Source organism: Trichomycterus rosablanca, chromosome 11 (assembly GCF_030014385.1).
Source record: "Trichomycterus rosablanca isolate fTriRos1 chromosome 11, fTriRos1.hap1, whole genome shotgun sequence".
NCBI classification, from domain to species: domain Eukaryota; kingdom Metazoa; phylum Chordata; class Actinopteri; order Siluriformes; family Trichomycteridae; genus Trichomycterus; species Trichomycterus rosablanca.
In genome coordinates, this window is record NC_085998.1 from 9,191,701 (window position 1) to 9,209,195 (window position 17,495).

The 17,495-nt window shown below is 40.2% G+C and overlaps 2 protein-coding genes across 2 annotated transcripts; one reads left to right on the top strand and one right to left on the bottom strand.

The window, feature by feature from the left end:
• The first annotated feature begins 3,652 nt into the window (after nucleotides 1-3,652).
• Nucleotides 3,653-6,846, top strand: six9 (SIX homeobox 9). The gene is made up of 3 exons (XM_063005033.1): nucleotides 3,653-4,081; nucleotides 6,090-6,253; nucleotides 6,627-6,846. The coding sequence occupies exons 1-3, from the start codon at nucleotides 3,671-3,673 to the stop codon at nucleotides 6,844-6,846; spliced, it is 795 nt and encodes a 264-aa protein (XP_062861103.1). The 5' UTR covers nucleotides 3,653-3,670.
• A 3,026-nt stretch (nucleotides 6,847-9,872) lies between these two features.
• Nucleotides 9,873-15,932, bottom strand: qpctla (glutaminyl-peptide cyclotransferase-like a). The gene is made up of 7 exons (XM_063005131.1): nucleotides 15,215-15,932; nucleotides 14,493-14,639; nucleotides 13,229-13,522; nucleotides 12,556-12,717; nucleotides 12,367-12,466; nucleotides 10,733-10,849; nucleotides 9,873-10,541 (listed from the first exon to the last, which is right to left on the bottom strand). The coding sequence occupies exons 1-7, from the start codon at nucleotides 15,455-15,457 to the stop codon at nucleotides 10,396-10,398; spliced, it is 1,209 nt and encodes a 402-aa protein (XP_062861201.1). The 5' UTR covers nucleotides 15,458-15,932; the 3' UTR covers nucleotides 9,873-10,395.
• Between the last annotated feature and the right edge of the window lie 1,563 nt (nucleotides 15,933-17,495).

The window sequence follows — 17,495 nt, forward strand, 5'->3', positions numbered from 1 at the left end:
TTGAGTTGGTCATCTCCTAGACCTTCATCCGTGGTCACAGGACGCTGCCCACGGGGCACTGTTGGCTGGATATATTTTTGGTTGGTGTACTACTCTTAGTCCAGCAGTGAAAGTGATGTGTGTAAAAACTTCACTTACCCCACCCATACCACCACAACACACACTAACACACCACCACCATGTCAGTCACTGCAGTGCTGAGAATGATCCACCACCCAAATAATACCTACTCTGTGGTGGTCCTGGGAGAGTCCTGACCACTGAAGAACAGCATGAAAGGAGGCTAACAAAGCATGCAGAGAAACATATGGACTACAGTCAGTAATTGTAGAACTACAAAGTGCTCCTATATGGTAAGTGGAGCTGATAACGTGGACAGTGTGTGTAGAAACAAGGAGGTGGTTTTAATGTTATGGCTGATCAGTGTACACGTATGCCTTGTGACAGTACTATGCCAAGTATGTCTTGTGACTTTTTAAAAATTATTATTATTGTAATTTGTTCTGTAACTACATGATTAACTATCGTTGTAAAAACATGTAAAAAAAATTTTTTTCAAGTTTTTCAAACTTTTTCAAGTTTATAAAAAACTAAATCTGAAAAAACGTAATTTAAAATGCTGTATAAAGACTTGTATCCAGCAATTTAGATGATGAATCTGGTTGTGTAGAGAGTTCTATAATACATACATTCCATAAACTTTTACATTTAACATGCCTTTTAATTCTTTACTAGTAATTATGACTGACTACAGCTGGTTAATTTGTCTCCATGATTATAAGAAAGGAAACTTGTCTAGATGGTCAAATGCATAAAAGCCACCAAAATAGGTCTACCATGACAGTCACTGGAAATCGCTAAACTTTTATGAAATATGTTTCCATTATTGTTGTATGTTTGACTTTAACTCTATGTAGCCAAATGTTTCTTGATGTCCGAGACTTTACTTAATCTTTGATTCTCAAACACAATTTTTTGGGGGGTTTTTACTACATGTTAAAACATGACTGCAAGGATCACTTTGATTTATCTACAAAAGCATTAGTGAGGTCAGGCACGACTATTGGGCAATAAGTAAGCATTTCACTGTATTCGTAAATGAAATGGTGGTTAAGGTTGGGGCTTATTAGGTTTATTCACACCAAACTTAGCCAACTGTTTTTAATAGAGCTCAATTTGTGCATGAAGCAGTGCTATGCTGAAACAGTAACATTTATCAAACTTTTAAGCACAAAACTAAGGGGACAAAATTCTTCAGAACGCCATTGTATAGTGTTTTATTAAGATTGCCCTCCACTGAAATAAAGGCGTTTAAGGACAAAACCTTAAAAACACTATTTTACCTCCATTAATCTTGGCACTATATGCTTCAAGACAGGAAGTGTTTTTCTGACGATTACCAAACCCCAAAAAACAGCACAGTTAAAAGAATACTGCACCTTGGTCCAATGTTCATGTCTTTTACATCATAGTTTCTTGCTGTCAGAACAGGACCACTGCCCTGCAGAGAGTTCTGTTGTTGTAGCACACCTACTGAATTGTTCAACAGATGATGTGATTTTATTTTAAATGGGCATGTATAGCTGAGCTACTGGAGCAACAACAGCTCAGCTATACATGCCCATTTAAAATAAAATCACATCATCTGTTGAACAATGGATGTTTCTACTTTACAATAACAGTCCAGACAATAGACCAAAGCAGCTCTAGTAACTTAGTCATTTTAGAAACTGAGATGCTAATAATAATAATTATTATTATTATTGTTGTTGTTATTTCTATTATTATTATTATTATTACAATTATATTTGACATAATATTACTTTCTCTTTGGAAAAGCATTTTGGACTCACTTCTGGGTTACGCTCAATTTACACTCAGCGTTCTTTCGCATGCTTCAGCAAAATAATATATACTTCTTTGCTGCCTCAGTCTAACCATGCTCAGACTTTGTCAGGTGCTCAATAAGAGTGAAATGACCCCCATCCCTGTACATGTCACGTATGTCGGGCAGGACTCATTACTAACCAAATCTGCTTAAACGTTGGCATGCTCATTTGATTTGGAAATAAGAAAGCATTCAAATGTTACTGTGTTTGTTTTGATCCTTCGTTTGTTATTTTATTATTGAGCTCTCACCCAGGCCCCATATTAACAGGTTTGGGTAAGGTCTCTCTCTCTTTCTCTCTCTCTCTCTCTCTCTCTCTGTGTGTGCATGACTCAACGCAAAGTGTGTGTTAGTGCTTGTCAGTGTTTTCTTAACCCGCATGGGCTCTGGTTACCTCAGTGTTCTGCACTGGGGCGGATCTGCTCAGGTGAGAACAGATATAAGTGTGTAACCGCATACACTCAGTCACACTCGTGAATTTCTCAGTTTATTGAAACAAAGGATTATTAAGACATTGGCATCTTTCACTCGAGAGTGAACCAACCTGCCTAAAAGAAGGTAAAAAAAAAAATGCATTTTAATTAATTATATAGCTTTAGACATATTTAACCAATAGATTATTTATAACAACTGTAAAATATGAATACTGTAATATGATTTTTAATACTATGCATATTCAGAACTAATCCATAATAGAAGACTTTGGGCAATAGTTAAATTCCATCAACTGTTGGATACAGACAAATATGTATTCCATTAAATGTAAAGGATTCAGTCACTAATAAAGTTTAATTGACACTTTCAAAGTCTAAAATGATAAAACGATATATGCTTCATTTTATACTGCATATATATATAGACATATACACACACACACACACACACACACACAACAAGAGCAGCCTCCAAAATGGTCCGCATGAGTTAGAAGCTACTGGAACAAGGGTAAATGAGCCTTTTCATCAGTTGCATAAACAATTGGAATTCCAAGACTACTATTAAGCTACACGTCACTTGCATGTGTATGTAAACTTTACACTAACTGAAGAATGACGAGGACAAGACTGGAGAAATATTTTTGTTGTTGTTGTGTGGTATTCACACACTTTCTGAAAAAGTTTTAATTTTAAAAATACAGCAGAATAAAGAATTTATTACTAACTGCCCCTAGACCTCCACTCAAAACGAGTTTTGTGTTTAAATGTACATGAATGATGACTGATTCCTCATATGGACTCCTCAATAATGTGTGGTTTCCACATACTGATGCAGAGTCATACATTTTTAGCCTCCAGACTAACAAAGTATTCTTATTACAGAAGCATGTTTGTTTTTTATTGCAGTGCTGTCTGAGAAATTGTAGGTAATGGGCTTTTAATATTGGTTTTCAGCCTTGCATCTTCCGCATGAAGATTTAGAAAATGTTAAGGACTGTAGATGGTAAAATGGCTAATTTTCCTGCTTTTGTTGTTTGTTGAGAAACATTCTTAAACTGCTTGCATAGTTTTCTGCAAAGGGAAGACCCATCCATGCATGTAAATGACTGGGCCTTTCTTAATACTCCTTTTATATCAAATTATATAATAACTATAATGACATATGGAAAGTTCAACAACAGTTTGTAATCATTCCAAAAACTGCTCAGTCTTACACTGTCCAACAGCTTGTGTTCCAGGCAAAACTGAACACCTGAACTCAATAATTAGATTCAACAATGTCATTATAAACAAAGGATCTGTACCTAATATCAATTCCATTCCATCTCTCCTCTAGCTGTGCACAATGGCAATGGGCTTCTCCCAAGACCAGGTTGCCTGTGTATGTGAAGTTCTTCTCCAAAGTGGCTGTATTGACCGTTTATCATCCTTCCTTTGCTCCCTACCCTCCATCTCCACCTGCTCTTCTTCCTCATACCTGAGTGCACAGCAGAGCATGGAGAGTGTTCTGAAGGCAAGGGCAGCAGTGGTTTTCCATCAGGGTCACTTCAATGAACTATACGAGCTTATCGAGGGGAACATGTTCTCTCCACGCAGCCACTCGCTTCTTCAGCAGCTCTGGCTCCGGGCCCGCTACCTGGAGGCTGAGCTACAGCGAGGGCGCCCTCTTGGAGCTGTGGGCAAATACAGAGTGCGTCGCAAGTTCCCACTGCCTCGGACTATCTGGGACGGAGAGGAAACCAGCTACTGCTTTAAGGTAGAATTGTCTAGAGGTCATAATTTAAGCTGTTCATCCATAATGAATGAATGGGGGCAGTGCAGGGAGCTCAGGATTCCCACTGTTAGACTCTTGAGCAAAATCTTTTATGCTCATTTTTTTTATTATTCCACATTTTTACCAATATAGTCATATCTAACTACTCTGGTCATATCTCTCCTCCACTGGTGCACCCTGGCCGAGGAGGGCCGTACCTAACAAAATGCCCCCTCTGACATGTGCAGTTGCCACCGCTTCTTTTCACCTGCCCAAAGCAAATTCACACAGAGATCAATATTGAGCTACAGAGAGTCATGCACTGCTCTCTATTATTCACCATCTCTGTGCAGGCACCATCAACCAGCCAGCAGAGGTCATAATTGCAGCATTGATGAGGAATTCCTCTGGCCCTTTCACCTGGCAGACATTAGCCAATCAGAAGGCAGGTTGCCAATTCATTACAGATTGCCAATTCATTACAATGCGCGCGCACACACACACACACACACACACTCTTAGGGCAATGTTAGTAGTTTTGGTTGGCCTGACAGTGTCTTTGGATTAGTGGGAGGAAACCGGAGCACCAGGAGGAAACTTACACAGACACAGGGAGAAAAATGCAAACTTCACACAGGAATGACTCAGGCTGTCTGGCCGGGGAATTATACCCAGGTTCTTCTTGTGCTGAGGCATCAACAGTACCCACTGCATGCCTCAGAATGAAGCAGTTGCTAAACATAAGTTCAGTCTCCTAATTAAAATTAAAGTCTAATCTCTGGTTTCTTTTTTGTCTGTTTTCTCAGTACAGGAAATGTTGTTGAAATGATTGTCTGTGGTCTGATCACATAAAAAATGCTAAGTCATTCCTTTAAGTATTAGTATAGTATAACTATTTATGTTGAATTATCTGCTGATAAAAAGGAGAACGCCTGGTGCACCAGTACAGATGGGTAAATCTTGGCTCCTGAGTGATACAACAGAAATGTGTTTGCTTATCAGCCAGAGGGTGCCTGAAAATTCCAACAGCCTTTCATAGTTGGGAGCTGGGAACTGATTAGCTCTGCTCTCCGGGTGGGAGGGATGGAATTATCTACCCTATCAATCCTCGCTGTATGAAACAAAGCCTGTAGTGAAGTCTGGCTTCACATGTCCTGGAGGATGCACATGCTAGTCTCATTCGCCTGGACTGATAAGGGTGAATCACAGGGTTGAAATGTACAATGTATGGGAAACAGGCAAATCCTTACACTCCCACTTATATGAAAGCTTATATTAAAGAAGGTTTATTAAAAGTTGCCCTGTATGACCATACCGGGCCAATATGCAGTTTGTTCAGCTAACCAGAGTTAGACCTGAAGCTGGTAGATTGGGTGCTGCACAGCGACATGGGCCCTGTGAACCTGGGTTCAATCACTGCTTCATCTGTGAGGAGTTTTTTTTCCCACTTCAGGTACTTTCATGTCCTCTGATCTCAAAACCATGGACATTTGTGGCGATAACAGCCTTCTTTCTTCTGTAAAGGCTTTTTACAAGATTTTCTGTGGGAATTTGTACTCATTCGGTCAAAAAAAGCACTTGACTCACAAGGTACATATTTGATGAGAGGCTGGCTTACAATCAAGATTCCAATTCATCCCAAAGGTGTTCAGTGCAGTGAAGATCAGGGCCCTGTGCAGATCACTGGAATTCTTTTCACCAAACATGCCAAACAATCTCTTTATGGACTTCACTTTGTACACAGTGGTACAGTAATGTTAAAAACAAGTTTGAAGCATGTAATTATTATTTTTTTCTTGTTAGCAAATAAGTGAATATAATAATAATAGTTTATTTTAAATGGTAGTGTGCATGTTTGCTGTGTGTATTATGCCACTAATGTTATTTTCATAATACTGTATATTAGACACAGTCAATCAGCAGAAAATACCAAAGAATTATGCAAATAAATATCAGCCACAATTATATAACTGTAACAGGCATTCTCAGAGTGTGTGTGTATATATTTTAGGAGAAGTCTCGCAGTTTGCTGAGAGAGTGGTACTGTCGGAAGCCTTACCCATCACCCCGGGAGAAACGAGATTTAGCATCAGCAACCGGTCTCACACCCACTCAGGTCAGCAACTGGTTCAAGAACCGACGGCAGAGAGACAGAGCTGCCCAGGGCCGCAAAGAGTGAGTGTTTTTTTTTTTTTTATTGGAATTTACCAATCCCAATTTATGTGATAAAGTAGAATAGCACAGTTGAGTGTTCTGCTCTAACATACCTGACTGTATTTACTATTGTAAATTAAATGGCTTAGCAAAAAGTGCTAATACAATAACTAATCAGACAGCGGTCTCAAACTTGGTGTTGGGAACCCACCTGTTCTTAGAGCCCACAAGGCAAAAGATTTTCCCCAGGAGTTATTATTATGTTTCAGACAGGTACAATTAATTCCAAATTTTAGTAGCAGAAATTCTCAACTACGCCATTTGTTTTGAGTGCTGCATTTTTGCATAAATTACAGATGTCAGATTAAAACTTCTCCTCTTCTTTTTTTATCAGTCAAACAGAAGACGACACAGCCGAGCAGTTGTTGCTCTCCGACAGAGCACCTAGAGGTTCATTCCACAGGTCTGATGATGACCTTTCACCACCTCCGAGCCCCAGCACACTGTTACCCTGCTGTCAGCTCTCATTAAACCAGCCACCCCCTCTCAGACACCTGGGACCTGTGAACTATTTTGCCTGTTCAGGGGTGCTGGCGATGCCGTCAAATATTTAGCCGACTGGATGAATGTACAGCAGAAACAGCTGGAATTAAAACATGGACAGATAAATGGCGCCACCTACTGACAGAAAAATGCAATTCAGTGATGGTCTGCTTATGTACCTAAATGTTTAAGACAGTGGTGTCCAACCTACAGCCAGTTACCATTTTTGAACCCACCCGTGTGGTAATTTAGGAATTAAATGAAATTTCGCCATCTATTAAGCAGGCTAAAAGAAAAATTCCTAGTTTAAACTTGGGTGTTGCTATTACATAAAACCGGTCTAAGAAACACCATAACTCAAAAACAACGTTTGCCGCTCAGGTGGCGCAGCGGTAAAAAGAAACGCGCTGCAACCAGGGCTGGATTCTGAGAACGTGGTATCGAATCCAGCCTTGCTTTACCGGTTCGAAGCTGAGTGGCTATATGAGCAACGATTGGCCGGTTGCTCATATGGGGGGTGGGACAAAGAACCGGATGTGGGTCTCTCTCTGTCAGAATGCGATTGCGTTCTCTGCCGGCTGATTGGAGGCGCTTACACAGAGATGGGAGAGGGTGCCCTTAGGGTGTGTCTCTCCGCATGCAACGCTAGGTGGCGCCAAACTCGTCAATGTGTGGGTGGCAAAGATGCATCTGGCTGCTGCTCGTGTTTCGGAGGGGATACGGGTTAGCTTCAATCACCTCCGTCAGGGCAGGGTTCGGCATAGACAGAGAGGAAGCACGATGCTAATTGAACAATTGGATGCGCTAAAAGGGGAGAAAAAGGGGTTAAAAAATAAATAATAATAAAAAACGTTTCACCTACAGTAATGTTCCTGAACTTGTGGATAAACATGGCGACTCCAAAGAAAGTCCAAAGAAAGATTTCTGGCACGTTGGGAAAAGAAATGTTTTTCAATGGTTTTAAAGGAAAGTGTGTATGTGTAATTTGTCAGGAAACAGTTGTTTTAATGACGGAGTGTAATAGTGTTCCCATTAGAATTAGGTGTAAAGTAAAAATAATCTGACAGGAAAATGTATAGGCTCTTGGCATAGATTATATCTCTTGCGATATCATATCAATCTATTTAAAACTACCTTGGGATGCCGCTCAGGTGGCACAGCGGTAGGGGCGCATGCTGCAACCAGAGCTGGGATCTCGAATACATCGTATAGAATCTCAGCTCTGCCTTGCTGGCTGAGGATGAGCGGTCACATGAACGACGATTGGCCTGTTGTTCAGGTGGGCGGGACTAAGCCGGATATGGGTCTCTCTCTGTCAGACTGGTGCAATTACGACCTCTGCTGGCTGATTAGAGGCGCCTACACAGAGATGGGGAAAGAGTGCTCTTAGGGTGTGTCTCTCCGTACACGACGCTAGGTGGCACAACACTCGTCAATGTGTGGGTGATAAGATGCATACGGCTTGCTGCCCACGTGACGGAGGGGGCGTGGGTTAGCTTCGATCTCCTCAGTCAGAGCAGGGATCGGCATAGGCGGAGAGGAAGCATGATGCAATTGGGCAAAGGGAGAAAAAGGGGAGATAATGCATAAAAAAAAAAAACTACCTTGGGATTCTGAGAATGGACAAATATTTGATTTGCCCACCTCGAAAGTGCAACTGTCAACTGATGGCGAATACGAATAATTCCAGTGTTGATGCGGATCCCATTAAAGCAGTCCCAGGTAAGGAAGCTTCACCAGAACCACCAGTTCACCAGGAGTAAACCAACTACATCAACCAAAATCAGAAAATACCAAGATAGCTACCTTTATCCTTCGTTTATCAAATTTCCCAAAAAGACAACAACTTTCGTCATACTCGCTAAACGCCTTAGAATAATATCATAACCCGTGTCAAAATGGTCCCAGGATGTTTTTTGATAGGGTGGCGGGTTTGGTGTTGGGTATGAAAGGGAAAAAGGTTGAGAACTGCTGGGACACAACACTGGCAAAGATAAATCATTAAAATTAGTCCTACAAATTAAAAGGCCAATTTTTTTTTGTATTCTTACACAGAATCCGTGGCCTCTTCTTACATTTTCTTTCCTACATCTAGTCCCCAACAAGAAATGTTTGGACACCCATGGTTTACAATATCACTGTATCTCTTAGCTATTCATTTCTGATTCAGCAGTGTAATAAATCACATGTACTGTGTTTGTAGGTGCTCGGATTTATACAAATTTGTTCATAATAGCCTCCTCAAAGAAATTTTTATCAGATGTAGCTGAAGCATAGTACCTTTTATAAATAAACATCACTCTCCAATGTGCTGATAATTATTTATACAATTTAAAAATAATGTTTAGTAAAGTATTCATTAAGATTATGGACTCCACACATTAGGTTTCCGGATTGTGCTGGTGTTTCTGAGGAACTCTGCCCTGGTTGAAAAGAAGCAGAAGGACCAGTTTCTTTTAAGGTTCCTTATTAGAGACCAGTTTAAAGGGACATGTGACCATCTTTGAGAAGGTAATCCCAATGTTTATTTTTGAGAAAAATGCTAGCCCACCATCGCAGGTCTGGGTTCGAATCTCAGCTGTACTGGGTCGGTTGAGCATCAACACAGACATGATTGGCTCAAGCTCTGTGACGGATTGGCACCAGGGTATTTCTGCCTTGTGGCCACCTTTTTCCCTGTGACAGTGGACCTACCGCGACCCTGACCAGGATAAAGCAGTTAATGGAAATAAAATAAATTAAATATTGTGCTATTATCTTAAATCAGTAAAAATATTAGCATATCAATGGAACCATTTACGGTTAGTGTTTTTTTTGTGCAATTCATTTGGCAACTGATGATTATGTATGGGAAAAACAGAATACCATGCAGGAACTGAATAACTGACTTTCTTTGTAGCATCATGTTGCTGCATGATTCAGTGGTAAATACCTTAAATCTTCACAAACAATTCAGTCACAAATTTCAATTCAACTTGAAAATTATTTTTTTGCATTAAATGTCATTTGGTGTTTGAAGGCAAGTTTCATTCAACCAACATTTGGCTAACACGCAGACTTATCTTACCCATGTGGAAAATAATAAATAACGATCAAACATTTTTTGGCAAAAAATGCCATAGATTTTTATTTGTTTTGCTGCACTGATACATTTTGGTCAACACAATCCAGTGTCCATTTGTGAATCTGTAATTCTAGAATCTACAGAACAGACTGGATGTCATTATTGCAACTTCCACACAATGTAACTGTTTGTGAATTAATACTCTATGTCTGAGTACTGACATATCTTGACAAATCTTTCAGTGTCAGCAGAATCAAAATGCTCTTACAAGCTCCAACAGGATTTGCATGAAACATATCTTAATCCAATCAGGGCTGCAGGTCAGAGCAGAGACTTAATTGTCAATGGCTCAAATATCAATGGCTCAAATATCAATGGCTCAAATATCAATGGCTCAAACGCAATGCAGTGCAACAGAGGTCTTTTTAGCTTCAGTCAGTTTTCTATCAGTTTTTAAAATATCACCACATGATCCTGTGGACCAGCAGGAGACCCATCATCAGGGTAGAATCCGACATCCTCTTCATATGAGAGAGTACAATCAGTCATAGTGTAATCAGAGGTGCAGATACTCAGCCAGGAAGATGGACAGGATCTTGGTGAGGTTCTCCACCGTGGGACGATGAATGTTTTCCTCTGTGTCCTCCAGCGTGTGCCAGAATGGAGGGAATGGTGTTGGGATCATATGCAGCACTGGCACGCCTGCCAGGATGACATGTTAATGAACAATAATAATTATAATGATTAAAATAATAATGATACAAGTTAGGGCACCCCTTTCCATATGATGTATAGATATAGTTTTCCAATGATTTCCCCCAGATTAGGTTTGTTTTGTAGGACTGTACAGTTATAGCAGCTGTTAAAGCAGCAGTTAATGTGCCGTCACTCACCCCGATGTAAAAATGGAATGTGGTCATCTTGTACTGGTCCCAGATAAAAATCCTTCCTGAAGTAGCTCCGTTCTGAGCGATGGGATGACAGCAGTCCCTGCCGGTGCAGCCTTGTCTCTGAGACATCAGCAAACACAGAAAAAAGTAATCAGGGCGGTCAGGGTGTTGGAGGAAGAACCTACTCAAGTCCCTTTCACACTTAATTTTGTTTATACCATTAGTTTGATCAGCTCTGTGTATGGAGGGATTTCAATTATACATTTTAATAAAACAAGCTGAAAATAATTATAATTATAAATGAAAGCTAAAAATAGTTAATACAGAGCTAAAAAGAGGTCCCCATGTTTAAACTATTAAAAAGCTAAGATGTTCTGGAGAAACACTATCCACATAGTCACTAGAAGTAGGTATCAACGCGAACATAATAATAATAATAATAATAATAATAATAATAATAATAATAAAATAATATATAGTGATAATAATAGTAATAGTAACAAGAATAACAGTGACAATGATAATAATAAGGTTTTTATATTTATAGAGACACTACGACTAATACTGTTGGTTCTTTTTTACTACATCTCAAATCTGGTCAAGTTTAAAGTGTTGATTTTAAAATTATAGATGGCATGTAAAAAATTTGTAGCAGAAATGAGAAGACTGTGTTTCCACAAACAGCTGAGGTTGAAAGTTTACATAAACTAAAATTTTTGTATAACATTATATATCAAATATATTGGGACACTTGAGAGTAAGCTTACATTGTCAAATCTCAAATCCATAAACACTGATTTGAAGTCGTCTGTCTACCTTTAAAGCTATAATAATAATTGATGTTTTAACTTATCCCAAATGTGTACTGGGTTTGAGGGCAGGGCTTTGTGTTGGCCAATGGATTTTACCCCTTACCAGACATGCTGAACCATGGGTCTCACTTCGTAAACAGGGGCACAAACTTGGAAGCATTTTTTTTTTTTTAAACACCTGTTAGCAATTGATGTGGTTGAAACACCTGAACTCAGTAATGCCAAGTTGTTACCAAATATAATTGGCCATACAGTGAGTGTATAGTAAAATCTGCTGGGTAATACATTTGTTAATTATTATCTAACTAACAGAAATGGTGCATGGCAGAATGTGTACAGAACAATAAAACATGTAAGACAAATGTATTCAAGACAATCTCAAACAATCAGCCAGGTTGTTAGATCTTAGCTGGGTGTTCCAAGAAAACAATACTCCTAAACGCACACCAAAACTAGTTTTGGAATAGCTAAAACAGACTAGAACCAGACTAGAACCAGACTAGAAGAAAGTCCTGACTGCCATACTATCAAAAATGTGGAATGGCAACTTGTGGTCGAGTGGCGCAAGATCAAACCAGAGTTACACCAGAAGCTGTGTGTGCTTTAAAATCAAATATTAGATGTTGTCCTGTGTATATTTTTGACCCAGCAGATTTTGTCATATGTTAAAAAGCTTTCAAATATGTGAAGATTTTCTCCCTCAATAAAAAAGTGTGTGTTCTAATCACAAGTAAACAATCAACTGTATAATTGTATATAGAAATCACTGCTGATGTTTAGAAATAAATAAATATATTTGTAAAAATCAAGGAAACTTTGACTGACCCGCAGCAATAAGACGATCAAACCACTGCGCTGTGTTATCAAAATGATTAACAATCAGCGGCTCTGCAGCACCGAGTAAATCCAGCAGCATGAACAGATCCTGCAGAAACACACCACTAATTATCTTTCTGTTCCTCACTTTATAATAATCCACTGTGTGTAAGTGAAAGTGTGCATCCAGAGTCTCACCACAGAATGTAGTTGAGTGGTGTGTGTAGAACCAGGAGGATGAGGTGTTTTGGACATGAGCTCAGCCAGGTGACGTGATCCGTACAAAGAGTCTGTATCTGTCCACTCCTCAAACGCCTCCTCGCCGTCAAAAAAGACCAGCTGCAGCGTCACTGCAGGTCTCTACAAGAAGAAGGAAGAAGAACATGCCATGAACGTTTCGGGATTTTTAGTTGATTTTCTGGTACAGACTTGATTTGTTTGTATATTTTACATATAATTTTTTATTTGAGGTTAACATGTGGGTTTTACTAAACTGTATTACCGTATTAAGAGAAGACAAAACTGGTAAACAAGGGTGAGTTTGACAAGCCTGTCAGTTTAGCAGAAGTTCTGCAGTGACTGTACAGATCTGTGGAGGGTAAGCAGGAGTTTGTGGGTGCTGATCAAATGAGTAAGATCTCAAGTGCTTTGGATGTGTCACAGGAATGCCATCTGGGTACCTCCCACAGGACTGAGACATAACCAGTGCTTATGAAACCAAGTTGAGTAAACCAAAGTGAATAAATACTGCATTTTTTTACCCAGCCAATCATGACAATGCTCACTATATATATATAAATGTTTCCTATATCTCCCATTAGCACATAAGGTTCCACTGCTAATCTCTACTACATTTAATCCAGAGTATTACCTGCTGTTTTAGTGCTCTGAGCTGGGTGTCCAGAGCCGATGCCAGCTCCAGCAGCATGGCGCAGGGCACGGCCGAGTCACTGGCCCCTACAAACACGGTCTTTGGTTCTCTGGGATCTTGGGGGAAGATTTTAGAGTCGTGGTGGCAGGCGAGGAGCAGTCTGCGGGGGGCCGATGGGTCGAGAACTGCCAGCACGTTGCTGAAGGTCACTGTACCTTTGGGAGTGGCTGACTGAAAGGAGTCCTCCTCTATCGTCCAGCCCGCAGAGAGAGAACGCAACTGGGACATGATGTGCTGAACATGAGAGAGTCAGAAGAGAAGAAAAAGGGGCAAAGGGGTGGTTAAATACACTATGTGGCCAAAAGTATGTAGACACCACTTGTAATGATTGAATTTAGTTGTTTCTGTCACATCCATTGCTAACATGTTTATAAAATATATAAGGTAAATGATATACTTTTAACATTGTGGCAACAGTTTAGGGAATTCCCCTTTCACGTTAAGCACGATGTCCCTGTGCACAAAGCAAAGCATATAAAGACATGATTTGACTAGCTGCTTACACAAAACCCAGGTCTCAGCTCTAATCAACACTTATGGGATGAATTAAACTTCTTTTCCAACATCAGTGGCTGACCTCACTGAGTGTATTAATTGAATGAGCACAAATTTCCACAGACACACTCCAAAGCCTTGTAGAAAGTCTTCCCGAAGAAGTGCATGATATTACAGCTACAAAGAAAAGAGGGACCAATATTCAACATAAATGGCCATGGCTTTGGAATGGGATGCCCAACATGCTCATGGTCAGGTGTCCCAATACTTTTGCCCATATGTCCAAGTATATTTTGTCAGTTGGTTAGTTTATTTATAATTGGTGGTCAGGTTTGTGTAATTGTGCAGCAGCTGCATTTTCAAAACTTCATTGTTGCTGGTTTTTATGCATCTTACCTCTAAACCCAAATGTTTTTTGACTCCAACTCCACAAAGGAGGGGTTGCACAAAATGACCTGTTGTTTATCTGTTTGGCTTATTTCCAGTAGTTTTATTTATTTAGCGATTCAAAACACCTGTCATTTTAAACACGGTCAGTCAAAGTCCTGACTAAATAAAATTCTGCCACGTCTTGAATGGAAAATATATAGAGAAGTTTCATCCTGTTGATTTGAGGTCAGCAAAATAATTTGTTGTCTTCTGACAAAACAGATCATATTGTCGCCTAGCCCTAGTATAAAGTGCATTGCTAGGCATGCTAGCATCTCACCTGCCGTACCGCTTTGCTTCCCACAGTACCTGGCACTCTTTCAATCAACATGGGTCTCAGATGTGTCTCCCAGAGCCGAGTCCCATCTACTTGAGCAGCGAGCTGGCGTACCTGGGCCAAAGATAACTTCCTGGGCTTGTGGGTGAGCTGTGCAAAAACAGAGTAGATGAGTAAAACCAGAAAGAAAGAACAAATACAGATTGTAGAGAAATTGAACTTAAGCTGATTGAGTGATTTACAGCCTTGAGACATTCACAGTATAAATAATTAGCTTTTTGCAGCATTGTGGTTTTATTTTGATCCATTATGTTTGGAAAATTGTCTCCTCTTAAAATATTCCAGGACGTTCATTCCATTTATGTTTCCTTTCATGATTCTGTGTAATAGTTCAGTGCTGTTTGCTGAAAAGCAGCTAATATCATGCTGCTCACACCTCTATAATTCACGTTACGAAGTCCTTGGGACCATACTCGTAACCCTTCTTTTCACCAACATAAAGAACTATTTTTAATCATCCTTTTTCGTTTCATCCGACCACTGTATATATTATAATGCCTAAAATCTGCTCACCTGTCAATGGTTTTTACCCCAAAGTATCTTTGTATATGCTCATAAATAGATTGTTGTTCATAATTAAAGTAACAAAGTTAAAACATGTTATGTGTGTAAAGTTGACATGAAAAACAAATTAATACTTGTTTCCGATCATGGCGTATATTCACCTTGTCCCTAAACAGATCCGATCGGTGGTGTGGGATGTTAGTGTTGCTTGGGTCATTGTACAGGTATGAACCCAGGATGAACATCACCATCAGTGATATCAAGATCACTGGGAGTGCGCGACACACCCACAAGCGGAGAGAACGACCCCGGCATGTTTGTGTCTGTACACAGCCATTAATACTGCTACCTCCACCTGCACTGTTCGCTAGAGCAGATCTGCACCGCCTGCTGCTCTTCGTCATGTTCACACCCTGCAGCTAGGAAGATTCTGGAGACCTGTTGGAGGGTAAAACACAAGTGTTTTTACATTTAAATTTGGATTTCTGTCCAAAGCAACTTAAGGTCGCATACAATGCAAGCAATTGAGAGTCAAAGGCCCAGCAGTGCCAATTAGGCAGTGTTGGGGCTTGAACCAGCGACCTTCCGATCAATAGTCCAGTAAAATATTGTTCTAAATGATCTAATAAGAGATGTAACCAGGTGTGCAGAAATCATTTATGCCATTCATTTGTATGTCTGTGAAGAGTACTGGGGTAAATAAATAATTATAGTAAAACTGTGATGTAATTCATCAATATTAATGTCATAAGCCATAGGCATGGAAAGGATGTGCAGCTAAACTCAAAATGAAAATAGAAAACAAACCTTTACACGGCAGCTCTGATCATGCCCTGTTCTAAAGTCTGTAAGTTCTGTATCCAACATGTATTTGTTTTATTTGCATTAATAATAAAAATGCTTTTTATAATTATTACTGGCAGATGTAAGTGTATTGAAATAGTAGATTGACCAGTCAAGAAAGTTCTTGCTCAAAATGCCACATTTCTGACAGGGTTGCATTCACAACCCAGCCTTTGCAGCTCTGTTTACAGATGTCTACAAATTAAATGTCGGTTGTAATGCACTACAATCCTACAGATGTTTTCACATCTGGTTGTAAATCAAGTGCACAGTAAGGGCACAAATTGGATACAAGATGGGAAGCAAGACAGCCGAACACCAAAGTACCAGGTAGGGAAAGACATGAGGTTACTAATAATACTGCTGCCAGGTAGAATAAAGTTCATAGTGCTGTTGGTTACACTGCTACAACACAATAAGTGAAAGGCATGGTGGATCAGTGGGTAGCACTGTCGCCTCACAGCAAGAAGGTCCTGGGTTCGATCCCCAGGTGGAGCTGTTTGGGTCCTTTCTCTGCATGTTCTCCCCGTTTCTGTGTGGGTTTTTCCGGTAGCTCCGGTTTCCTCCCACAGTCCAAAGATGTGCAAGTGAGGTGAATGGAAGATGCAAAATTGCCCATGACTGTGTTTGATATAACCTTCTGGACTGATGGATCTTGTGTAACAAGTGAATACCGTTTCTGTCATGAATGTAACCAAAGTGTGTAAAACATGACGTTAAAATCCTAATAAATAAATAAACAACACAATAAGTAACCGTATAGGCTCAGTGTTTAAAGTCTTTTTGTTATTATGTAAAGCCTATACAAAAAAACACGTTAATAAAACTGCAGTGTTGGCCGCTCAGGTGGAGCAGCGGTAAAAACACACGCTGGAACCAGAGCTGGGATCTCTGCCTGCCGGCTAAGGCTGAGCGGCCACATGAACAAACGAATTGGCCTGTTGTTCAGATGGGCAGGACTAAGCCGGATGGAGTCTTTCTCCCATGACTGGTGCAATTACAACCTCTGCTGGCTTAGTGGCGCCTGCACAGAGATGAGAAAAGAGTGCTTTCAGGGTGTGTCTCTCCGTACACAACGCTGAGCTGCACTCATCAAAGTGTAGGTGATAAGATGCATACGGCATGCTGCCCACGTGTCGGAGGGGGCGTGGGTTAACTTCGTTCTCCTCAATCAGAGCAGGGATCGGCATTGGTGGAGAGGAAGCATGACGCAATCGGGCAATTGGACGCGCTAAAAAAGGGGGGAAAAGGGGAGAAAATGAATAAAGAAAATATATATTAAAATAAATAAATAAATAAAACTGCAGTGCTTTACACTTTTACGTTCAGTAGGCAGTACGGGTAGCACTGTCGCCTCACAGCAAGATGGTCCTGGGTTCGATCCCCAGGCGGGGCAGTCCGGGTCCTTTCTGTGTGGAGTTTGCATGTTCTCCCCGCGTCTGCGTGGGTTTCCCCTGGGTGCTCCGGTTTCCTCCCACAGTCCAAAGACATGCAAGTTAGGTGAACTGGAGATACAAAATTGTCCATGACTGTGTTCGATGTAACCTTGTGAACTGATGAACCTTGTGTAATGAGTAACTACTGTTTCTGTCATGAACC